The sequence below is a fragment of the Ixodes scapularis genome, unplaced genomic scaffold (assembly GCF_016920785.2).
Source record: "Ixodes scapularis isolate PalLabHiFi unplaced genomic scaffold, ASM1692078v2 PGA_scaffold5__190_contigs__length_132052651, whole genome shotgun sequence".
NCBI classification, from domain to species: domain Eukaryota; kingdom Metazoa; phylum Arthropoda; class Arachnida; order Ixodida; family Ixodidae; genus Ixodes; species Ixodes scapularis.
The window spans coordinates 46,129,665-46,155,557 of record NW_024609880.1 but is presented as its reverse complement, the minus strand read 5'-3'; the positions used below and the strand labels follow the sequence as shown (position 1 = coordinate 46,155,557).

The 25,893-nt window shown below is 44.9% G+C and overlaps 1 protein-coding gene across 1 annotated transcript; it reads right to left on the bottom strand.

The window, feature by feature from the left end:
• LOC8028317 (juvenile hormone acid O-methyltransferase) lies at positions 1–25,522 on the bottom strand. The gene is given in 4 exon segments (XM_029988664.4): positions 1–173; positions 24,222–24,341; positions 24,344–24,380; positions 24,986–25,522. Coding segments are annotated over 4 exon segments (867 nt in total).
• Between the last annotated feature and the right edge of the window lie 371 nt (positions 25,523–25,893).

The window sequence follows — 25,893 nt, the reverse complement described above, 5'->3', positions numbered from 1 at the left end:
CTATGGTGCAAGTTTGGATGCGCACACTGTGATCAGATCCAGTTCAATTGGACGTCCTCGATCTTCTTGCTGAGTCCACAGTTCGGTAGCTTCTTTGGTCGCCTCATCCAGAAGATCTAATTTTTCTTCTTCAGTCAACAAGGTGGTCAAAGGATTCATGGCCATTAACTCCTCTGGAAGATAAATGGCAGCACACGAGACGTGTTAAGTGTTAAAATTCAGATTCCTAAAAACACACAAAAACGAAAACCAGGTATAAATAGCAAGCACTATGAAGCCTCCAGTGCCACCCTATTCATCCGACTTCATAATATAAAATAACGAATAAGAATTCGCAGACACACCCAGGCAAATAATTCAAGATATCAAATGAAAAAAAAAAGAAAGGCGTACTCATTTTTGTTCAATGACCGTAGACCTAGTTGCAGTGACACATTGTTCAGCTGTTAAATGATCATACTTGTCTTTCGTGTTAACAAAAAAAAATCAAACGAACACTGGGTGCCAATACTCACTCGTTCATTGCTAACCCCCCACCCCGTTCCTAACAATAATCACCTCCTCTCTCCGCTTATGGTATCAATCAAGAGCGGAGGGTTGGAGCTTTTTCATTTTTTTTTTCAATAAAAACGTTTCTGACCAACTTCATTGCGCACGTCGCGACTTTGAGTTGTTTTGAGAACACCTTATATTATACATTTTTTATGCAATCAGTCGATGGCCATAGAAAAAGAAAGCGATATCACAAATTAACGTCTTAAAGGGCTATTATCACACCACATACATGCCATACACCTAAAAGTAAACTGGAAGAGCGGTACACTGGCAAACGGCACGCTTAATCAAAGTAGCGATACCACCAAAATAATAAAAGTAAATCTCTGAACAAATTGCTACTTCTATGGCGTTAAAATGCTTCAGAACCATTCATGAAATCCTGGGAGACGACGATTAAGACTGCTTACCTAGCACCTCGTCGTGTAAGTTAACCTTTTGGTTCCATGCGTATTTACAGAAAGTGCTCGTGACCCACGATTCCCTTATGGCTGCAAGTTAAAATTTAAATGTGTAAAACGTATGGGAAACCGGGAACCCAAAGCCGCGGACCAGGTGGCCCGCATGCCAAATCGTCCATAGTAATTCCGACCGCGAGGGGGCCAAGTGAAATTAATCACGCGAGCGGCGCTACGCCACTGATAAAAGGCCGTCGCAGCGTATGCGCATGGTTCTTGGTATCATGGTGCGAGAAATAGTAGCAGCGAGGGAACCCTTACATATGTAAAATGTTAACCCTTCTATAATGATCACTGAGATCTGTTATATAATATTGATTGTTTTTACACTTGTTCTCTGCTGATTGGCAAAAACGGACGCCGGTTCTTCAGGGCGACAGCCAAAGCGGCCAAAACAGGGCAAGAACTTCGACCTCAAAGAGCTTCTAACCGAGCAGCATAGGTATAGTGCTGAATTACTTAAAGAACACTCGGAGGTACCCTCTCAGCAGCAAAAGGAGCTGCTCAAGATTAAAAAAAACAAAAAAACATTTAAGCAATTATGACAGGCATTAGTACCTCGTTCCTGCAAGGCACACAGGCAATGATATCAGAACTGCTAATTCATGGGAGTTTCTTCCATTTTCCTTGTTCTGCAACCTGCCTTCCTGGCAAGCTTTCCCTCCCCAGGTCAGGCAGTACGCGAGTACTGCCTGACCTGGGCCTAACCTCGTGCCCCCAGGTCAGGCCTATGCCTTCGCAAGTCAAGCCGATTTGTTGCTGCCAAGTCAGCTGCAGCGAGATGCCTGAGTATCCTTTGATAGGTGGGACGTTTTGACCTGGGGGTCGATATCTTTTACTTATTTGTACTTTCATACTTTATTTAGAACAGTCTGGTAGCACAATGGTGGAAGTCAAATGGATTGTTCACCCTTTGAAGGAACTGCTTTAACGAGGCTTGCAAGTTACTGCACAAATGTCCATAAATGTGTGGCTATACCCTTTTACAGGTCAGGAAAAGCATGACAAGCGCCACCGGCGAAGTCGTCCACCCTTACCACTTTATCAGAGTAAATGCCGGAGAGCAGGCAAGAGAGCAAACACACTCGCCTCCATTCCAGAATTTAACCTGCTGAAGTGGAGGACTTCCCTGGAGGCGCTTTTCTTGACAGGTTTCTGAACCTGCAATAGGGGTATAGCCACAAATTTGTGGAAAATTTGTGCGGTAACTTGTAAGCCTTGTTCACTCTTTGTGATATTGTTACATGGTGTAGATGAGAAATTCAGCCGGTGCACCACAACTGCTAGCCTGGGATCTTTAGCGTGCAATACACAGTAGTGATACGCTACCACACGCCAATACGATTCTCGTCCAGATCAAAGCAGGCAGGGGTAGGTATTGAGCTCAGGATCCCTCGGTTCTCTTGCGCAAGCCTTCGCTGCACATGCTCCGATCTGTGGTGCACTAACGCACGCGACCACCAGTCCCCTGCTGACACGACCGTCGTTTTCTTTCTTAGCAAAAGGCACTGACACAAAGGAAGAAAGAAAGAAAGGAACTCAATTTCAGTTATTTTGCGTATTCTATACCTATGCCAGGGTTTTTATGCCTCCGGTTTCATGTAAAGTTATGGTCCTAAAAAAGTTAGTGCGATTCCTCCTACGGGCCAACGAACCATTTCACGTGCGCAGTGTATCGAAAATATTAAATATATAAAGCAGAATTGGCAGACGAGGACGTGAAGAAGATGGGACAGTGTTGTACTCACTAGTGGCGTTTTAATGAAAAAGAATCAAGAAAAGCGCTGTCCTGCCTTCATGCCCTTGTCTATATCCTGCGCTTTAAATATTTACAGGGTTGTCGAGATAAATCCGTAAAATTCACCATTCTTACGTGAACACAAAGAGGCAAAGATGAAATGAATATGGACCGTTTTCTGTGCTTCGCTCGGTATGCCAAAACGTCTTCTTGGCCGACAGATTACCTGGACGTCTTGGCAATGCTGTGAACTTGTGCCTTCTTGTAGTCATAACACGCAATAATTTTCCTAGGTGACTTCCCGGGGCGAAGCGATTCAAGAATTTCTGCCTTTTCGAATGTACTCTGTTCAATTTTGAGCAAGTCGGGAATTGTTTATTATGCGATGGTCCGCTGACGAAACAGGTGGCCGCAGAAACGCAATACGGCCGGTTAGCTGCACTGTAATGCTGAGCAACGAAATCTGAAAAAAGTCCGGATTTACCTCGACGACCCTGTAGTGTGTCGAACCAACTAACCGACCTTAATATTTTAGTGTATTGAGAGGTTTTTGTTTGCAAATTCAAGTGCTGAATTGTATTGTTTTCATCATTTGCGGCACAATTTTAGCTTACCTGTGTGCCTTTACACTTTTATAAAAGTCATTTCGACAAACATCAGTGGTTTACTCAACTTGTATTTTGGAGAGTTGCCTTTCTGTGATAAAAAGTGCTCTTGGCAGAGTTACCCAACATATTTAGTGCCAGCCACATATTCAGGTTTTTAAATATGCTTCAGCTGAAAATCGCCATTTACCAGGAATCAGAATGCAATATAAACTTTCGCTCCAAATAGCCTCTCAAAAGTCTCGCACTTCACAAATAGCGTTAGCATTTCGAGGACTACTTGCGGGCTACTGATAAAGGTGATGCTCACAATCTTTGACAGGCTTAATCCACGCATCTCTAACACCTTCCAACATCTGTTCAGAAAAGTTGCGCAGGATGCATGCCGCTACAATAACTATTGGCATAAACTTGCAGTTAAGGTTCGTACGCTTCAGTGTTACGCGCCACAGTGCCCCGAGGCTTCTAAATACGTGTTCCACGACGTTGTGGCCAGCGCTGCTGTACACATTGCATGATGTTTCTTTTTTTGGTAAGTCCTGTGGCACGTGTTGTCTGTTGTCCTGATTGTGTTTGTCCGTTGTTTGTTTCGTCCATCATTCGGTCACTTCGTCACATATAGCCCTCCGAAATCCATGGCAGCCGGGGATAGGCAGAGTCACCGAGTAGCATGAATGGAATTGGTTGGACGTTTACGAAATATTCTCTCCTTGGCTGAAGTTCTTCGCCGCTAAGGTACGCCGTTGACAGCCTTAGGGCGGGTGCATCATGTGCACTCTCAGGGACATTGCATGTGAATTTTGGGGAATCTGAAAATTACAAATACCATGACTTCTTCTATGCCACCGTACATGCAACACCTATAGGAAGTGGACATGCGAGGGTGACCACTAGTGGGTGTGTTTCGTCTCTATTGTGCTTCGGTTACTTTGGACACAATATTTTGATGCTTCAAACCAGGCTGATTATGTTTCTAAAAACAAAACAAGTAAAATACCCCATTCGCCCATTAGACAGCTCAGGAAACCGGAAGCTGCATGCTCGGGCCAGTCAAGTGTCAGTTCAACAAGATTAAACCCTTTCTACGTGCTTATGTGTACAAAGAGAGGGGTCAGGTAAAAGCCTACCACTGAATTTTTCCGGTGAGCAGGTAGCTTCAACCGCCCTGTCAGCTTAGTGGTCAATGGTGTTAGCACTCGGTAGGTTATAGCAACTTTGTGCAGAAGTTGTGCTGCGAATGTGAAAGATTCCCTGAAATAAAACTTACTTGCCATGATCACTGAAACATTAAGGGAAGTCCACAGCTTTCTGTTGAAAAAATCCCGATACCCTTTCTTGGGTGCCATGGATTGGGACATGAGTGCCATCGATGGCTCCAAAAATGTGTAGAGGGTGGCACCTCGCTTCAAAGTTTCGTGAAATGCTTTCTGCTTCTTCTGTTGATGGCAGTTGTATATATTCCCGCAGGTAATACTTGACGATGGTACGGAAGAACATGCAGACGCATTTCTTCACAGTGCTCTTGTAAACACCTAACTGATTAGTACCCGGTGTTCGTGACAACTTACTATTTTGGATAGAGCGGTATTCACCCTCTTTTCTAAAGGCGCGGATCCGCTCACACAGTTCAATTTATTAGTCATGAATGGTGCCACAAGTGACACCAGCTCGTTGAAGGATGCGCGAGTCATTCGGAAGTCGCCTTTCTAGTCATCGTCACTGAACTGGGTTATATCTATCCGGCTCCATTAGTCGTTCGTTCGGGTCTTCATCCACAGCTTTTTTCCTGCGCCGTTCGTCTGCTGATAAAGCGCCTGTTAGAGAAATTCACATGCATGTTGCAAATGAGTAATGCTGGAATGATTGTTTTGTTCCAATTAATATGTGCCCGTTCAAGAAAACACCTAATTTTTCTTATAAATAAACACAGGAAAATGTACATTTTAGTTATAAGCTTCAGCTTAAAGAGCGTGCGCAACACTCAGGAATAATGTTTTATTACTAAAGACTTCATGGGGGTGCTCTCACCTTGCCTGAGCGTCCATGCATTGAGATGACTTGCAATTACACCGGTATTGGGCAGCGCCATTTGGCTGTAAACCGACCGTATCTGACGGGCTGCTGATATTGCATGAGTGCCGCAGCGAAGAAAAGTATGTGGAGACTAGCCCACGCCGACAACAGCGGCAACATGTGCGAACGGACAGTCGCGTTCATGTGTGGGCGAGGCGATAGCAGCGAGGACAGTATGCTCAACCGCTGTCTGCTTCTTTCGCAGTTCTTCGTGTCCCTCGCTGTTCCTGTGTACAATGCTACCGCGGCGCACGGATACCAGCTACTGCCGACGCTTCCTGCTTCGTCAACTGTTCCTTGCTGCGTGGTCGACCCGTCTTGTTCGTACACGGACTTCCTTGCCAGCAGAATTGAGGGTGTTCACGGTTTCCTTAACGGCCTACAAACCGTGAATCTGCAAGTCACCCCCGTCGGTGATGCCCTCCTGGATCGTCCAATCATTGAAAGGCCCAGTTCTGTGACGTCGGTTAACGAGGATAGAAAAGCTTCACCGGCATCTTTCCTCTTCAGTGGGCGAGGCGATAGCAGCGAGGACAGTATGCTCAACCGCTGTCTGCTTCTTTCGCAGGTATGTTACCTTCAGAACGCTCATTGTGCACGGTCCGATAATCGCTTTTTACTGCTATTTCCTCGCCCACACGGGTACGATCACGGTATTTGTTGTTTTGTTGACCTGTGCTCTCAGCTGGTGTATTGCATCAATAGCCTTCTCCTTAGTGGAGACGTTGAAACGAATCCAGGACCACCAAAAAAAGACAGCAAAAAAAAAGTGAAAGCCGTTTACAACTTCCCGTAACGCCGAATTGGAGCGCAGCTCTTGAGGAGGAGGAGGGAAGGGTACTGAGGGGAGGGTATATTCCTCCTCCTCCCTCGTGATTATGCCTGCTAGTCCTCCCGTCCTCCTCCTCCACCCCCTCTCTCTCCTTCACCGCCTTATCGTCCTTCAAGCTCCTCCCCTCCCCTCGCCTCCGTCTCCCCCTCCTCCTCCCCCTCCGCCTCCCCCCTCCTCCTCCTCACCCCCAAGGTCATGTGACCCCCCTCCCCCCGAGGTCACGTGACCCCCGGACCATACTAGACAATAAGGGGAGGAAGAGAAGGAGGGAGAGGAGGAGGAGGGGGAGGAGGAGGAGGGGGAGGGGCGCGGTTACGCCGACGCCGCACAAGCCGGAAACGGGTCATGTGACCCCCCCCACCGAGGTCACGTGACCCCCTCGGACCATACTAGATAATGAGGGGAAGAGGGGAGGAGGAGGGGGAGGAGGAGGAGAGGAGGAGGAGGGGGAGGGGCCGCACAGGCCGACGCCGACGCCGCACAGGCTGGAAACGGGTCATGTGACCCCCTCCCCCCGAGGTCACGTAACCCGCCCGGACCATACTACACAATGAGGGGAGGAGGAGAAGGAGGGGGAGGACGAGGAGGAGGAGGGGGAGGAGGAGGAGAGGAGGGCGCGGTTACGCCGACGCCGACGCCGACGCCGACGCCGACGGCGACGGCGACGCCGACGGCGACGCCAACGGCGACGCCGCTCAGGCTGGAAACGGGCCCCTAAGAGCTGCGCTCTAAAAACAAAACAAGATAACGTAGTTTCGGTTACAGAGGACTCGAGGGCTGCTAATTCGGGTGAGAGTGATAATGACGGAAGAGATATCGAGAGACAACCCACAGTTTCGGATATGTTTGCTGAATTGCTGGCTGGCCAGAAAAAGATGGCTCAGGACATAGCTGAAATCAAATTATTCCAACAGTCAGTTAACTCCCGATTTGACGCTCTTGAAGCACGAGTGGCTGCCCTCGAGTCGCCTTCTGCCACGCCAAGTGTCCCTTGTACATCTTGTGACAATCTGCTTATAGAGCTTAAGTCATTGTCTGGTGTGGTAGACAGACTCGTCGCGAGGAATGACGACATGGAAAACCGCTCGCGCAGAAATAATCTAATCTTATATGGCCTCACCGAAAGCGCAGACGAAACTAGTGAGTCATTACTCTCTAACGTATCAAAAATATTCTCGGATAAACTGATTATTGACTGCCCACGTATTGAAAGGTGCCATAGAATAGGTCGAAAACACGACGATCGTTCACGTCCTGTCATTATGAAACTCCTTGATTTCCGCGAAAAAATGGAAGTATTGAAAAATTCTTTCAAGCTCAAGGGTTCAGATATTCGTATATCGGAAGACTTCTCTGTTCATGTCCGTTCTGTTCGAAAGAAAATATGGGATGCGACGGCCTCTTTCCGTGACAGTGGCTCCTCCGTCCGCCTTCGATATGATCATGTGTTCATCAATAATGAGCGATATAATTGGGATGTTAAAACTAATACTCTGGTTAAGTGTTCCGACTACTCCGCCCAGTCTACTACCACCGCCCCATCTACTGGTGGTCGTTGACTCGGCTGCGGTTTAAAAGACGGTTTGAGTGAAAATCTTTGTGTCTTGAATGTTAACGCCAGAAGTTTAGTAAACAAGTTCCCCGATTTTCTGTCACTAATTTCTTCCCACTCTGCTCACATCATTGGAGTCACTGAAACATGGTTACATGATGGCATATACGACACCGAAATTACACCCTCTGGTTTCTGCGTGGTTAGAGGTGATAGAAAGTACGGGCGTGGCGGTGGCGTCGCACTCTTTTTAAAGTCCAATATTAAATTTTCAGTTATACAGGGTCCTCCCCAGATTGAATCAGTGTGGTGCAAACTTAATGTGGATAATATATCTTTAGTTGTTGGCGTTGTCTACCGCCCTCCCGGCTCTCTCATTGATCAGTTACATGCTTTATGTGACTTTATGTACGAGCATAACCTGACTTCTTCCAATTTAATATTAATGGGTGATTTCAATTTACCTGGCATCCAGTGGTCGTCTTTGTCGCTATCTGGTCCTGACATTCAAATATCTAGAGAGTTAGTGAACTTTTCTTTGTCATTTGGTTTAAAACAGATTGTTCAGGAGAGCACGAGAGAGTGTTCAGTTTTAGATTTGGTATTTCTTAGTATACCTCTTCTAGAAAACCATTTTGAATGTGAAGTCGTTGACGGTATATCAGATCACAGGGCAGTCTTTGTTTCTGTTGCTTATCCTGTCCCTAAAACACGTTTTGTTTACCACACTTTTCCTGATTTTAACCGTGCCGATGATGTGTCCATAATTGACTCATTAAGCTACTCCTCTGAAGTGTTTCAACAACTTAGTATCTCTAGTGACGTGAATGTACTCATTACATTTTTTGAAGACTTGGTTAAATCGTGTATCCAGCGATTTGTGCCACTCAAAACTAAAAAAAGTAACATTGTCAAACCTTGGATAACAAGAGAATTATTACATTTATCGCGACGGGTCGGCAGACTGCGGAGTGGAAAACGTTGCGCTGACCCAGTAAAGTCTGCTCAGTTTATTCAAGCTAAGGAGGAACTCCGACTAAAAACTAATTCCGCGAAGGACTTCTATTTCCGTGTTACCTTACAAAACTTAATAAAATGCAACCCTCGAAAATTCTGGAAATCTATTTTACCAGGCAGCACAACTTCAAACTCGTTTATAATTAACGACGTAACTACTATGGACGCGCTGACAATCGCTACAGCGTTTAATACGTACTTTCAGTCAGTATTTACAGTTGATAATTTCGAAGTTCCTCCTTTTACTCATGTTTCGCAGTCTGCGGTTGACGACATAGATGTGAACGTTCGGGGCGTACTAAACCTGATTTTGAAGTTAGACACTAAAAAAAGTCCTGGTCCTGATGACATTCCTAATTCATTTATTGTCAGGTACTCCCAATGGTGCAGTCGGTATCTCACGGTTATTTTTCAGAAATCACTGTCAACGGCCACAGTTCCTTCATCATGGAAACTCGCAAAAATTATTCCCGTATACAAATCTGGCAACTCACAATCACTGTCAAACTATAGACCAATTTCTATAACGTCACATTCATGCAAATTATTGGAACATATAGTCTACAGGCATGTAATAGAGTTTCTCGATACTAACAATATTTTATGCGATTTCCAACATGGTTTTCGACGCGGTTATAGTACTATGACACAACTAACAGAGTTTGTTCATGATATCGGTCTGTCTCTTGACATCGGTAACCAAGTTGATGCGATATTTATAGATTTGTCAAAGGCTTTCGACACCGTTCCTCATTCTAAACTCCTACACAAGCTTAACCTAATTCTAAATAATCATCACCTTGTGAACTGGATATCCAGTTTTCTTTCCCAACGGTCTCAGTTTGTCTACTTTAACTCATCCAAGTCTAGTACAGTTGACGTACCATCAGGTGTTCCACAAGGGTCAGTTCTTGGACCGCTACTTTTCTTGTTATACATCAATGATTTGCCACGCTGTATTTCCACTAAGGTCCGACTTTACGCTGACAACTGCGTACTATATCATCTGATAAACTCCTCAGATGACCATATAACTCTTAACAATTCTTTCGTGAATTTTTGTACGTGGTGTAAAACCTGGCAAATGAACCTGAACCTTAGTAAAACGGTTTTTATGACCTTTTCTAGGCGTTCATCACCTTCTGTGTTTAATTATTCATTTGACGGGTTATGCCTAGAAAGAATTTTTGAATATAAATATCTTGGTCTCCTTTTCACTCCTGATTTATCTTGGTCTAAGCACATTGATACGACATGTAACAAATCTCTTAAAAGACTTGGATACCTGCGGCGTACCTTACGTGTGGCACCACAAGATACTAAGCTTTTAACTTTTAAAACTTTGATTCGCCCAATCCTCGAATATGGTTCTATTATTTGGTTTCCCTGCAAAGAGTCCGATATAAATAAGGTCGAATCAGTACAAAAGAAATCGGTACGTTTTATTTGTCGTCGGTATGACAGAAACTTTTCTCCTTCTTCTAATCTTTCCGTGTTAGGCCTAAGACTTCTTTCTGAGCGTCGTGGTATCGAGCGCCTAAAGTCTCTGTATTTCATGGTTAACTCATCACGTTTTGACTCGTTACATAACTACATAAAGTTTCTCGAGCCAACTGCAACTAGGAGCCACCATGAATTAAACATTTTACCTTTTCATCCTCGTACTGATATGTTTAAATACAGTTTTTTTCCTCACACCATTGAACGCTGGAATTTATTACCAGGAAACATCCGATCACTACAACCAGATGAATTTCTGTGTGCCGTTGACAGTGGTCCACAGTGATGTGCGGACCGTCTGTGTTTACCTCCCACTCCTGCCATAGCCCCAGTGGGGCTGCAGTATGTATAAATAAATAAAATAATAAATAAATGTCTACAGGATTTGTTAAATAATGTTGTGGTAGGAGAAAAAGAAAGGAGAGGGAATGGTTATCACAAAGGTTAATTACATCGGCTTCATGTTCGGCGCGTTCCAGCAGGACGGTCAAACAGTGTAAAATAATTCGCAAGCCTTGAATGACAATGGAGCTTTTAAACAAAATAGACGAAAAATAGACTGTTTCAGCCTTTCTTGAAAACAAAAAAACCCAGATGATTTAAAGACCTTTTAAAAGCAAAAGTTATTTAATATATACAAAACGAGAAGAAGCCAGCCACCGTAGGTCGTTGCCGCCGACCGGATTAGCATCGAATTCCTCCCGCCTTTGCGCTCGGGCTAATTGACTGCTGGGCTTCTTCGTCTTCTTTGCTGGCCAATATATAACTGCCCCCCTCCCAGAGAAGTGGACGGCAGAGAGGCGTAGCCCAGGTGACGCGTCGGCAGCCACGTGTCTCGTTGGCAGCTACCAAGTGCGCAGTTTTGAGTCGTTCAACAGACACAGTAGAGAGTTTTAGAATAGGGGGCCCCAACGCTTTGGGGAACCCAACGTTTTGGGGTACCCAACGCAACGACACCTCACGCAGCGTGCTTATAGAATAGGGTTTGTGACGACGCAACGCGGCACGCTCGCCTTTTTCGCATGCAGCGCCATTGTGGACAACGAACGAACTTCTTAACAGTGAAAAATTATTAAAACGCAAAACGCTTGCGCTGAAACGACACTTTATTATGGCTTGCGGTTCAAAAAATAGGGAGGGTAACACCAGTTGGAATGGCACAGCAAGACCCATTTGCCGACCGTCTCTAAATCAGAAGATTTACTTCTCTGGTCACAAGAGAGTGCACGCCCTCAAATACCAGGCTATCATGTGCGCCAATGGAATTATCTACGAACTCGACGGGCCATTCCCCGGTCACAGGCACGACGCTGGTATACGTGTAGCCTGCTTTTAGGCTTAGCCAATCCTGAAGCTGAAGCAGTACGACAGTTATAGAGAGTTTTATAATAGGGGGTCCCAATGGCTTTGGGGCCCCAAGGAAATAGGGGCTCACCACCGCGCATGCGCAGAACCCAAACTCCATTGAGGGTTTTGGGTTGGCACGCGTCCCCAACGTGAAATTCGAGAAATAGCGCGGAGCCCCCAATTGCTTGGGGCCGGGTTGTGTCGGCAAACATGGCGACACCCTTTCCGCTCGCTTTGGAGCAAATTCGTCATGGCCGCTGCAGCAACCGGCTTCCACTTTGCTTTATCTCGCTCAAGTCACAAAGAATGACTGGTGGGCTCGCCCCATTTTAAAGATCGTACCTGATTCTGGCCGTTCCTAAGCCTAAACATACGTCGTAACTGTTGACATGGTAACGTATTGCTACTCCGTGGCGAAAAACTCGTTCACACAGAACCGTATTTTTTTTATTTTTTATGTTACGTTACAAGTCACCGGGAAATCACTGTTTCGTATTAAACTGTGCCAGCAGCAGGTCGACCCGGTCGCGGATGGCCCGCGTGGAGAAATTTCTTCCGATTGCTTCGGAGATCCTTTCGGCAATTGAAGTCCATCTTCTGGAATACTGGACTGGGTTAGTGGCGTACACTTCGCGTAGCACATTTTCATTTTCATTTTCATTTTATTATACCTCAAAGGCACTTCTACCGAAGTGCATTACATGAGGGGGGATAAGAATACAAACTCACATAAAAACAAACAAAAGCAAAAGTAGATTCACAAACAAATACAAATAGTAATATTTGCCGAAAAATGGCTAGGGTTTCTTCTGGCCTTAGGATCGGCCTCAACTCGTTCGGCCGTCCCGCTTCGGCTGTAGCCGAAACAATCCAGTCCATAGCGCTCTAATTTGGCGCTTGTTCTGGTAGTAATATAGAAAGTTGTGCTAGCTGGTACTTATTGGCGACGTGCGCGACCGAAAGCGTCGCTGTGGTCGGCCTTCCACGATTGGCCCAAAAGCTGACTATGACGTCGGAAAGGGTATGCCATCGACGGAAATAAGAGGAATGAAAGAACTTTAGTTTCGACGGTGTTGGCAGTGTTGCTTTGAGAGCGCAATGATTTCAGGCTTCCACCGTGCTATTTACAAACACCATCGATCTTGTTGTTCGCAAGGTAATGACGTCACAAAGGGGAACCATAGGAGGGCGCCACCAAAACATCTCGCCGCTAATACTTTGTTTCATACTTAGCATGCAACGCTTTCAAAGCTACTGACGCGAGCGTGGTGCTTGATCTCGTTGATCATTTGCACGCGATCTCGCGGTAACAAAACCATAAATGAAGCCCTACGCTCGCGCCAGCAGCTTTGACAGCGTTGCACGCTAAGTATGAAACTGAGTATAGAAGAGCTACCTAAAACAGCGCACAAGCGCAGGAGGAAGATAACAAAACACAGGAAGGATCGCCGACTCCCAACTTAGGTATTGTGAAAGAAAGAGAAAGAAGAAGCTTCAGATATGAAGCCCACGTTGTTGTTTTTTTTCTTCTTTTTCCTCCTCTTTTTTTCGTTGCGACCTTGTCAGTTTTCTCCTTTTACTGCAACTTAGTAATGTATCTGGTTTTATTCTTTCTTCTTTTTACCTTGTGCGTGCGCGTGGGCTTCATGTCTGAAGCTTCCTCTTTCTCTTTCTTTCACAATACATAAGTTGTGAGTCAGCGCTCTTTCCTGTGTTCTATTTTCTTCCTCCTGTGCTTGCGCGCTGTTTTAAGTATGGCTCCTTCTCAAAGTTTTTGGGCGTTCGTGCGCGCTTTGACCATCTGCAGCCGAAGATTTAGGCCTTCAACTATGCCGGGACTGAGACGAACGCGAGCGCGCATACTCTGCGAAAAGCTGAACTATTTACATCTGAGCTGAAGCGACTTTGAAGCCTTGAAATACTTGTTTTCAACCTGAAGGTATCGTGCCACGAACGAAATCTACTCGGAGCCACGGAGTAGCAATACGTTGCAATGTCAACGGTTAGCGCGTATGTTTAGGCTTAGAAACGGCCAGAATCGGCGACGATCTTTAAAACGGGACGAGCCCACCGCTCATTCTTTGTGGTTTGTGCGAGATAAAGCAAAGCGAAAGCTGGTTTCACTATTCGTTGGCGTTGAAATGGGCTAATACTGCAGCGACCATGACGAATTTGCTCCGAAGCGAGCGGGAAGGGCGCCGCCATGTTTGCCGACGCAAGGGTCCCAAGCGTCAACCCAAAGCCCCAAACAGGGTTTGGGTTCTGCGCATGCGCAGTGGTGAGCACCTATTTCTTTGGGGCCCCTAAGCTTTGAGGACCCCTATTCTAAAACTCTCTAGTGTCTGTTCGGCCTCAAGTACAACATATTTTTCTCTCCGTTCTACCACCCTAAAGGGTCCATCATATGGTTGTTGTAGCGGCTTACGAACCGTGTCTCGTCGAACGAAGACGTGCGTAGATGTTCGGAGATCGTGTGGCACATAGATCGGTGTTGGGCGTTGTAGTCTTGGCTGCACTGGGCGTACTCTGCGCATGGCAGCTTTTAATTCATTGGCGTAAGTTGCAGGGTCCGGTTTAGCTTGTGGATCACTTGGGGAGAAAAAATCAAGTAGAAGACGCAAAGTGCTGCCATATATGAGTTTTGCGGGGCTGCAGTTGAGCTCTTCCTTGACTGCCGATTGGAGGCCAAGTAGGACGAGTGGTAGCTAGCTGCCTGCACCAGTGTGTAGAGTCTCCTTGTGCCTTGAGTGAGGATTCGAGTGAGCGATGGAGTCTTTCCACCATACCATTGGCGATAGGATGATACGAGGTTGTGCGTATACGGTGTGTACCAAGTAGATGCATAAGGGAACGAAATAAAGCTGACTCTGCCGTCCGCGGTCTGTTGTTATGGTGGATGGCACACCAAATATTGCAACCCATCCGCTCTTGAAAACACGCGTGATGGTGGCGGCAGTGATGTCAGAAATCGGGTAGGCTTCTGGCCAGCGCGTGAATCTATCGATGCACGTAAGTATGCATGTGTTTCCATCTGACGGGGGTAAGGGACCGACAATGTCAATATGGCCGTTATCGAATCGTGTGGTGGCCACGGGGAATCGTTGAAAATCTGTGGAGGTGTGGCGATGAATTTTTGATTTTTTGCAACCAATACAAGCGCGTGCCCATTCTCTCACATCCTTGATTACACTGTGCCAAATAAAACGCTGTGTTATCAAACGCTGCGTTGCGCGTATCCCAGGGTGTAAGAGACCATAGACCGAGTCAGAAACCTGACGGCGAAACGGTACAGGGACAATAGGTCGCAGCACTCCAGTTGAAACATCGCAAAGGAGAGGGTGATCACCGTGCGAAATCGTAATCTTTAAGAGCTTCAGTTGGTTGGATAACTGAGTCACATTGTTGCGCGGCAGCCATATCTGGGAATTCGATGGTAGGTGATATAGCATTGCAGTCGAAGGTCGATGATATACGCGGCAGGGCGTCCGCTGCTGGGTTGTCAGATCCCTTGACGTGTCGGATATCTGTCTTGAATTCGGCGATGAAAGATAGGTGCCGTGTTTCTCGCGGAGAAAACTTATCGCTTGATGATTTTAAGGCATACGTGAGAGGTTTGTGGTCCGTGAGGATAAAGAGCTGTCGACCTTCCAAAAATTTTTGAAGTGCTTGATGGTTAGATATATGGCCAGAAGTTCACGGCCGAAGGTGCTGTAGCGGCATTCTGCAGGTTCCATTTTTTTTAGAAGAATGCAATCGGGTGCCAGACTGCTCCGATGTATTGTTGCAGAATTGCCCCAACAGCGGTGTTGGAATCGTCGACCATGACGTTCAAGGGAACATTTGGTCTGGGATGGAATAGAAGTGTGGCAACAGCTAGTGCTTCTTTGGCATGGTGAAATGCCGCTGTGGTTTGGGAGGACCACTCCAGTGCCGAGGAAGGTGCTCGCGCATTTCTGAGGAGGTCAGTTAGAGGTTTCAGTATCTCAACGCAGTTAAGAATGAAACGCCTGTAGGAATTAATTAAACCAAGAAATTCTTGAAGTTTACGAATGAAGCTTGGCTGGGGAAAATTTTGAATGGCGTTGACTTTCTTTTCGAGGGGTCGAAGTCCGTGCTGGTCTAGGCGGTGACCGAGAAAATTGATTTCGGTCACACCGAATTCGCCCTTGTTCTTATTGATTATGAGTCCATATTCATTGAGGCGCTGGAACAGAAGTTTGAGATGTTTCAGATGTTCTTGTTGGTCTATGCTGAAGATGAGAAGGTCATCGAGGTACGCATTACAAAAATGCAGATCTCGAGCCACTTGATCTACAAAGCGTTGAAAAGTCCGGGCTGCGTTGCGAAAACCGAATGGCATTCTCATATATTCGAAAAGACCGAACGGAGTAGCAATAGCTGTCTTGGGGATGTCAGGAGGGTGTACCGGTGTCTGGTGATTTGCTTTAACCAGATCAATTTTGGGGAAGATTTTGGAGCCGTGAAGAGACGATGTGAATTCTTCAATGTGAGGAAGCGGGTAACGATCTGGTACTGTCGAGTTATTAAGGGCACGATAATCACCACAAGGTCGCCAGTCTCCGGTTTTCTTCTTTGGGCACTTATGTAGGGGCGATGCCCAAGGACTTGACGATGGACGTACGATTCCCATTTCAAGCATATGTGCAAATTCTTGTTGTGCAACCTTCATGCGGTCGGGGTGCATGCGACGTGGGCGGGCATGAACAGGTGGTCCGGTTGTTACGATGTGATGGCTCACATCATGTTTGATTGGATGTAGAAAATTTTGAGGCCGTGTCAATGCTGGAAAATCTTGAAGTAAGGTTTCATATGCAGACTTTGCGCGTAGGCACTCTATAGGGCGTGATCGGATGCTGTGAGAGCGATGCCTTGGACCATGAGGTCCGCTGTAGAGTCTACTAGACGTTTGTTTAGCATGTTAACGAGCAGGTTAAAATGCCGAAAAAAGTCAGCGCCCAATATTGGATATGTAACGTCAGCAACTAGGAACATCCAAGTCAACACTCTTCGTAGTCCGATGTTGATGGTCAACACTCGCTCACCGTAAGTTGCAATGGGTGTTTTATTTGCAGCTTATAGCGACGAATGCGGTTGCTTGGGCCGACGTGGAAATGTTGATGCGGGCAAAACGCTAATTTAAGCACCGGTGTCTAGCAGAAAACGTTTTCCAATAACCCGATCTGTGACAAAAAAAAAAAAAAAGCGGCCCGCATTGGTTCCAACACCGCTTGCCGCTTCTTGTGGTGGGGGTTGAAATTTTCCGCCGCGGCGCATGGTAGAGTGCAGTTTCTGGCTTGATTCCCGAATGTTCGGGTGTACCAGCACACTCTTGGATGTGGTGAGTTCGATCGTTGACGAAGATTGGTGCTGTCACCGCGTCTTCGCGACGACGAGCGAGAGAGCAGCGAGATTGCTGATATGTCGCTTCTCAGGTCTGCCAGCTCTCGACAGAACATGTCTCGAAGTTCGTTCAACTCCGAGGAGTGGCTGGAAACTGCTGACGCCATAGCCGGTCTTGAGGGTTCTTGCGCCTGTTGGAGCTGTGCGACCGTTGGTGTAAGCCACATCCATGGCGGAATCCGCCAGTTGTGCCAGGGCGGCCAATTGGAGATCCGGCGCCGTCGCTAACACCATGCGAACGTTAGTTGGCAACCGTTGAATGAACAGCTCTTTCAACAACGAAGTGTCAAACAACGAGGCCCTTTCGCCAAGGAGTTGTTGCAGGCGTCTGAGCAATTGTGATGGTTTGCGATCGCCGAGCTCTTCGCTAGTTAAAAGTTGCTGTAGCCGGCGCTGTTCGGATTCTGAGGTGCGTGTTACCAGTTCCTTCTTTAATATGGTGTAAGGATCCGTTGCTGGCGGGGTGAAGATCAAGTCCCGCATTTCAGTCGCAATTTCTGGTGGAAGAGCTGGGACCACGTGATGGAACATGCGGATTTCAGAAGTAATCATATATGTGCAGAATTTGCTCTCAATCTGAGCGAACCATACTTCCGGATCGGCGGTCCAATATTTTGGAAGACGTAGGTGCACCGATGAGAGATCTGCTGAGGCGGAGTCTTCGTTATTGGCCATGATGGTCAGTTGAAGGGTCACGTCCGGGTCACCACTTGTAAGTTATTTATTATATACAAAACGAGAAGGAGCCAGCCACCGTTCACCGTTGCCGCCGACCCGATTAGCATCGAAGTCCTCGCGCTTTTGCGCTCGCGCTTATTGACCGCTGGGCTTTTTCGTCTTCTTTGCTGGTCGCTATAAACGGATCAAAACAGAGACGTCCTAATTCCGATTAATACATGAACCTCTTCAAAAAAAAGAAGATAATAAAGAAGCAGGAATACCCCGGAGAAGAATTAATAGCGTAACTAATTCATATACACGACAAAATAATTTAGATAAAGTAACTCATGAAGAAATACCCTTTCTGGCTGTTTTCGTCGAATTCTTTTAATAATTACTTAGCATCGCAGACGACGTTGCGGTGTTGGAAAATGAGCTGGGTCCCTGTAGTTATATCAAACGCTTAGACCCTTTCCGAAATTCAGTCTGGCCACGTTGATCGCTATCATCTTCTGTGGAAAGGCATCTGTGCCATACCAATGACGGCCTACTAGCGACTCATAAAGGAAGACGTTGAAGATGCTTCTAAGAGGATGATGCGAGGCCTGTACATTCGGGGGGTCAGTACGACGCGACGTAGGGACGTAGGAATGAAACACAAGAGCTGCGTAAGCGTTTATTTCTAATAACTCAGATTCAGTCAATCTGTGGGCGGTACACAATTGGCTTTAAAGCATTTTGATGTATAGAATTTTCCCGAGGTATTTGAGTGGGTTGGAGCTTTGTTCTGAATGCAGGTTCTTGGTCACCATCGAACTGAAAGTCATCGAGAAAGAACTCACACTGAAGAATTCCTTGCTTACCGTTGACATGCAAAAGGGACTGTGCCGATACAAGTTCATTTCCGACATTGATAAGGGAAAAGCTAAACTGCTTTACGAGCGACCAGATGGCACTGAATTTCGGAAAGGGTCTATTATACAGTCTTTTTACATCCGAGAGATGAAGAAGAGATCCGTGCAGTGTTCAAAAATTTCAAAAATTGCAAGAGTCGCGATGTTGAGGGCTTTGACATTAAAGTTGTCAAGTATGCTATTCTAATATTTGCGCCTGTATTAATGTATATAATTAACGTGTCCCTTTCAATTTGTTGTTTTCCAAGCGGTATGCTGTTGCGAAAGCTGTGGTTATATTTAAACGGCGATAAGAACATATTTAAAGCTTATAGACTGATTTGCGTATTATACATTTTTTCCAAATCTCTTGAAAAAACAAATACACCACCAAAGCCTCCTCTATACTCACAAAGCCTGGCGATTCGAGGGAGCCATAGAGTGCCCGGTTGCAGATTTGGAGCGCGAGGATCTGGTAGCACAGAGAATCAAAGAGACATTTTTTGTTGGACCTGGCCGTCAGCGCACAGCTATTGCAACGGCGAGGACAAGAAACACAATTGTTCGCTGGGGAGAAATCTGTTTCGGCGTCTCGCCGCGGCGGGGCGCCAGTCACGTGGCTCTCCTCTCGTCCGGTGTCTGCCACTCCACCTTTTTCCATTTCAGCGGTTGCTTCTCGTGGTGATCTGCCAGGCTTTGTCAGTATATAGAAAGTTATGGCTCCACAGACTTTCTTGTTATCCAGAAAAACAACACATACTCTCTGATTTTCAACACTGTTTCCGGAACACGCTTTCAACTGAAACAGCGCTGCTCATGCGAAAAGAAATATTAAAATCTATCCAGGATAAAGAGCTAATTCTAGGTGTATATGTTGACTTTTATGAGGCCTTTGATTTAATTAATCATAACATACTATTAAAATATCTACAGCACTATGGTATCCGAGGAGCTAAACTTAAACGTCTTGAATCATATTTGGAATACGAACGCAGTTTGTTAGCCTAAATAATTATAATTCAGCAACCAAAAGTAATTGTGACTGGAGTCCCCCATGGGAGTGTACATGGGCCGCTGTTGTTTATAATATTTATAAATGTTATCGAACCATGAGCACCAAACGTTAGGTTTATTTCATATGCGGGCGATACCACTCTTTTTATTATTAAAGGCCAAACAACTTCTGAGACCGAAAGTACGGCGGCAGTTGTTTTCGAAAACCTTCACTTATGGACGCATGTTAATGGACTAATAATAAACGCTGACAAAACTTAATGCTTACTGTTTAAACCACGGAATCGTAAAATTTCGTTGCCTTTAAATATCCCGATGAATTTATCTTTTTAGATATTGCGAAATCTGTTAAATTCATGGTGTAATTTTAAATTAATCACTTTTTTGGACTGAACACGTTCAGTGTATTTACCGAAACGTTTGCAAAGCGATAGGAATAATATCTAAAACTCGTTTGATGTTTCCCGCGCGAGTGAAGTGATCTTGGATTATTGTGTGATCTACACACATTACATGTACTGTCACCAGGTTTAGGGAACAACGAAACAAAACTTAACAAAACTGCTTCTAACACAGAATAAAGTCATATATTGCAACGCTAAGGCGTAAGAAAAAAAAAAAACGGACAGATCAACGAAGTCTCTCAATTTCATTCACCAGGTTGCCTTCGTTTTCTCACTTTCTGCACAGAATAAAGTGTTTCGCGTAATTGAACATTATTTTTCCTGCATTCTTCTGAGGAGCGTTTTCGAAAACATAATGTTGTGACAATTAATCATTTATAGAACTATGGTTTGATGGGAGTCTACAATACGGCAGTAAAACAAAATAACAACTTTTTTATTTCTGTACTGTGGCGCTTGGGCGAAACAAACCATATGTATGAAACTATACATAGCGAGAACTGGTGTGCTACTACTCCTCGCACTAATTATGGACTAGCCTCTTTAAGATATATTCTACCGTCGCTTTTAAATAAGCTTGAAGGTGAAAATATTGACTTTACTAAAACATCAAAGTAATATGTTATTAGAAACAGAGTGGTAACAACATTTGTGTAGCTAAAAGATGTAACAAGGTGTAGAATTTGTTTTTTTTTTTTTGCTTGTGTTGTCTAAAGTGATTCTGCTGCTTTTCTGCCACACGGGGTAGGGCCTCGTCAAGCTGCAAGCCGTTCAGCCCTTTGCCCTCTGTCCCTCCTTTTTTCATAAAGTAAAATAAAGAGATTGATATTATTATTATATTTCAAAATGGCGGCGTCCTTGTGAAATAGGTAAATAAGCACACGCTGGTGATCTCTTTCGAGATGGGAGGGGGGGGGGGGGGGGGAGGGGGATCTTGGTCGTGGCTAGGTGAAGTCAGTGCAAATCACTGTCGTCTACGCCGCGGCCAACCGGGACTGTAACAACCCGTACACAGGAAACCAAGCACTCTCGACAGCTGGAAAGTAAAAAAAAACATTGCATAGCGCGTTAACATTCGAATCCTAGTGGTATCTTAGAAGCGTTTATTTTAGTTGCTTAGGGGGAAAAAAAAAGTGTCCAACGTTGGTGCTGCAGTGACGAGTGACGCACGGTCAGGCAGGGCGATATTTTTACGTAGAAAAACTCAGTTGAATAATTTTACTTATTTCGGAAACCTGTAATATTTTACTTGCAATTGATTGCCAAAACATTGTAACTAATTACAGGGAACGTTACCGAAAAAAAGTAATTGAAGTTGTTAAAAAGTAACAACAAATTGTAATTGATTACTAGTAATTAGTTGTAACTCGTTACGTACACGTCTGATCGAGTCCCAACAAAAGGAGACTTCCGCCGTCAAGATAGCAGTGAAAGTGGGGGAAATGGGAAGGGTGGCGAGGAGAGTTTTCATAGCGTACAAGATCCTTCTTGTCTGTCGGGCTTTAAAGGGAAGCTGAAACGGTTTTGTATTTGAGGACACACTTAAATCGTCGTCATTTGACCTGTCTGATCTCGAATGTCCAAATTATTTTTGTTTTATTTTGGTGCATAGAGGCTGCAAAAAAAAAAAAAGTATTTTCAAATGGGCCTTCCTTCCCAAGGCGTGACGTCGAAAAAGAAGTTTTCGGAATCTCCGCTCTTCAGCGCCTATCAAAGCTATGCACGCGCACTCCTGCTATCTTTAAAAAGGGCAGAAAAAGACGTCACGACAGCTGCCAGTGCGGGAATATATACCTGGCAAGCACGCGCATGGTGGCCGAAAGATCCTCTTATGACGTCACTACTGGTCGGAGTTTTATCGTGTTTTCTGATATTTATTGGTATTGGTATTTATTGCGTACCCAAAACACCGTGAAGGCTTTGATATTGGTGCACATAAAAGTCACAAATGAGTTCAACATGCAAAGAGGATCTTTGCATGTTCAACATAAAGGAGCGACACATCAGCCATAATAAAACTAATTACAGACAAAACTCGGTATTCAAAGTAAAATAAGGCATGAACAAAAAATCATGCTGTACGAGGCGATTACAAAAAAGTTGAATTCTATGCATTGGTGACCCTTCAATCTGCTTGTCAGGATAAAACGTATTGCAGAGTCGCCTATGTTTAGCTGGCACACGTAAGCTTGTACTACTCAAAAGATCAGGTAAATCGAAACGACCTTGTATGAGTTTCTGTAAAAGCACCGCATCTCGGAAATGCCTATGGTCAATTAGGGTTCTGAGGTTTAAAACTTTAAAAGGAAAATTAAACTCGAAATAGAGTCTCATGTTAAAATGCCTATCGTAGACTATGCGTATCAGACGCCTTTGTACCATTTCTATGCGTCTGCAATCGCTATGTGATAGAAAGTTCCACACAGCAGGCGCAAATTCAAGTCGTGTCCTAACCAAAGCACCAAATAAGCGTAATATAGTATCAGGTGCCTGGAAGTGTCGAGTCAAATGTCAGATCATGCATCTCGAGCACTTTAAGACCGGTACCACAAAGGTTAGTGACATAAGATTTGAACAAAAGTTTACCGTCTACTAGCACCCCAAGGTCGCTAACTACATCAGTTCGAGCAATAGTACAGTTTTCCAACTTGTATATAACGTGTAAGAGATTTTTGCGCCTCGTTACCGAGATTACCTTAGTTTCGTTGGCGTTCAAAGGCAAGTGGTTTGACAGGCACCACTTAGAAATGCTCAACACATCAGATTGTAGCGCTTCACAGCCTTTTTTGGAATAAATATGTGAAAATAACTTTATATCATCAGCAAATAAAAGCATCCTGGCAGATGTAATACACTTTGAAATATCATTAATAAATACTAGGAATAGCAATGGCCCCACTACTGAACCCTGGGGTACTCCTGAAGTTGGAGAGAGCGCATTTGATAAAACATTATCAACCCGAACAAAGTTTCTTCTCGATGATAAATAACTAGAAACCCATTCACAAAGCTTAGGTACAATGCCATATTGTTCCAACTTTTGAACAAGCAAAAAAATGATCAACCCTATCAAAAGCCTTTGAAACATCGAAGTAAAGTTTAATTACATCTTCGTTAAAATCGAACGTGATATTCAGATACACGGGATAAAACTACGCTAGAATCAACCTCTGTCTTTTTTTTTTTTAAATATGCGTTTCAGCGTCCTTTAGTCCCCGTGGGTCTCTCAAAATACTGACATGTTAATTAATAACATCGAATTGCAGCAGCTATTTTATCTGATCGCTTCATAAAATGAAGTCACCTCATAGCAGCAACATTGTGACAACTTGTTACATCAATGTAGACGCGAAATTGATTCTTCTCTTTTACTAAAAGTGATATCGAAAGATTTGACAACGCAGTCATGAAACCCAATATGTTTTCCGAGGGATGGCTGAGTCATCGAGCACATATTCAATAATTGTGTTGCATGTATGTTTAGACAGAGAGAAGTGAGTCATCCCCAATAGGCTGGTGTTTACGTCTTAGATAAGAAATTTAGTCAGTGCCGAACAACCGCTAGCGTCGCGTCTTTAACGTGCGTCGCGCAGTAGTTTTACACGACCTCGCACGATGCTAATCCAGATGGGAACGGGCAGGGGTGGGGATTGAACCCAGGACCCCTAGGTTCCGCAGTGCGATATTTCGCTCCACGTGCTCCGAGCAGCGGTGCGCTAACTTACTCGACCACCGAACCTCCTTCGAGTATCTTCAAATGAACATCTTCCGCACGCATTAAGAATACCCTTTTTTTTTAACATCGAAACACCCTTGCTGTGCTCTTTTAACTCTTCCAGTTTACTGTTCGATTCATTGCATGTTTTTGCACAGTGCACGCGTTTTGTTGCCTCTTGGAGTGACCGGATAAGTGTGACTAGGCTTCAAAGGCAGATCGTTGTATACATTTAATCATAGTTTTTCTGGAACTGACTAATGTTAAACATGACCTCTACTCACTGTAGCCACAAGACATCTTTGGTGTGAGATTTCTCTGCCTAGATCAATTGCGACGCCACGTCCATGCGCAGTTGAGTATATAAGGACCGAGGCACTTTCAGTAAATCTGGTATATTTTGTCAGGACTAGCGATAATAACAAAATCAGACTTACGGGTTATGGCCTCGGGGCTTGTGTAGCTTATAAGTGCTTCGCGGGTTACCTTACATACAGATGGTGCCAGGTTAGCGGAGTTCAGAAGATTCGAGATGTAAGGAAGTATTTCCCTTTTGCATTCATGTCAATGGTCGGAGGGATACAACTCTCGCAAATCTGCAAACGGGAAGAAACACATTACAGAAATGCTATTGAGAAGATGATACATTTCTTCAAGTGTGACATGATTTTTGTCAGATTCTGAAACACAACAGGGGAAGGCAAAACTGTTTAAAACCTCAACAATCGGTTAGGTTAATTTTTTGGTTTCAAATGAAACTATCTGGAAAATATAGATCGAGATTACGTTGCATAAGTAGTTTACGCCATAATAATAAAGCTAGGGTTATAATGAATAGATCCACCAAGGGCCCTAACTTCTTTAATTTGATCTGGTTCAAGGGTGTGCATGTTAGACCATCCTTGCTTTCCGGAAATATTTTAGGTCAAGAATTGTGATAAACAAATCACTAAATGCTTGCCAAATAATTTTCTCTACCGAAGGATACTGTTAGAATCCTTATTACTGGATGTACGAAAAAAACGCATTGTACAGTTACTTCTGAGCGTACCTCTTCTGTCACATAAGTGTTTTTACCGCATTTTGTTCAATACGTCCTAAAACATATATAAAACTTCTGCATTTTGATATCGAATCATGAGTCAAACAGAGCATTAAATTAGTTAATTTTAGTGAAAGCGTTTATTTTGAAGCTCCTCACCTGCGCGTACTTCTTCCAACGCTCCATCTTGGCCAATTTCTGCCGAAATCGCATATGTGGGCTGGCAGCATAGAACCGCAACAGGCATTCGGCACCGGGTTTCATCAGCTCTCCGAGGTTCTTGAACGCTTTCTCTTGATCTTTCACCCAGTTGAAGCAGTAGGAGGAGTAGACGCGATCAAACCGGCCGTACCTTTCTATGAAGTCGGCCACATCATCCGCTACAATATCGAGGACGTCATACCAGATCTTGGCATGGGCATAGTGCGCCTTAGCGAACTCCACCATGTCTGCCGACACGTCTACCGCGACAACCCTCCGGCATGGAAGGCAGCGGGGAAGCAGACCGTCACGCGTGATGTCTCCTGGACCGCACCCTAGGTCAAGAATCTGTAGGTCATCCTTTGCGTCCTCGCCGTAGGCTTCCTTCATTGCTTTCAGTCCATCAACGACGAACGACAGCCGGGCCCTGGCGTTAGCGCCGATGTAGAGCTTCGGTTCTAGCGTAGAGATAGCTGTTTGGTTGTTCCTTGCCATAACAGTGGTTGTAGAAGTGTTCGGTCTTCTGAAAGTAAAGGGCTACGCTGGGAATACTGTCGTGTTGGAAAATTCCAACTCGTATTACTCAAACATGTGCTTCTATTTTGAAAACGGCACCGCAGCTGTAGCCAGCATGCGCTTATAAAGAACATGCCTGTTTCCTTTGTGCGCACACAAAAGGGCGTACATGTGCGCTTCACTGTGTCAACATAACTAAAAAAAAACAAAAAAAACGACGTTGATGAATAACGAGCTGGTTCATCACAACGTGTTTACCGCATAGCTGAATCGCCCGAGCTGCAGAGCAGCAAGTAGCAGAGTGTAACATCCCATGTTGTATCAACTAGGCTAAAAACAGTTTTCTCTCC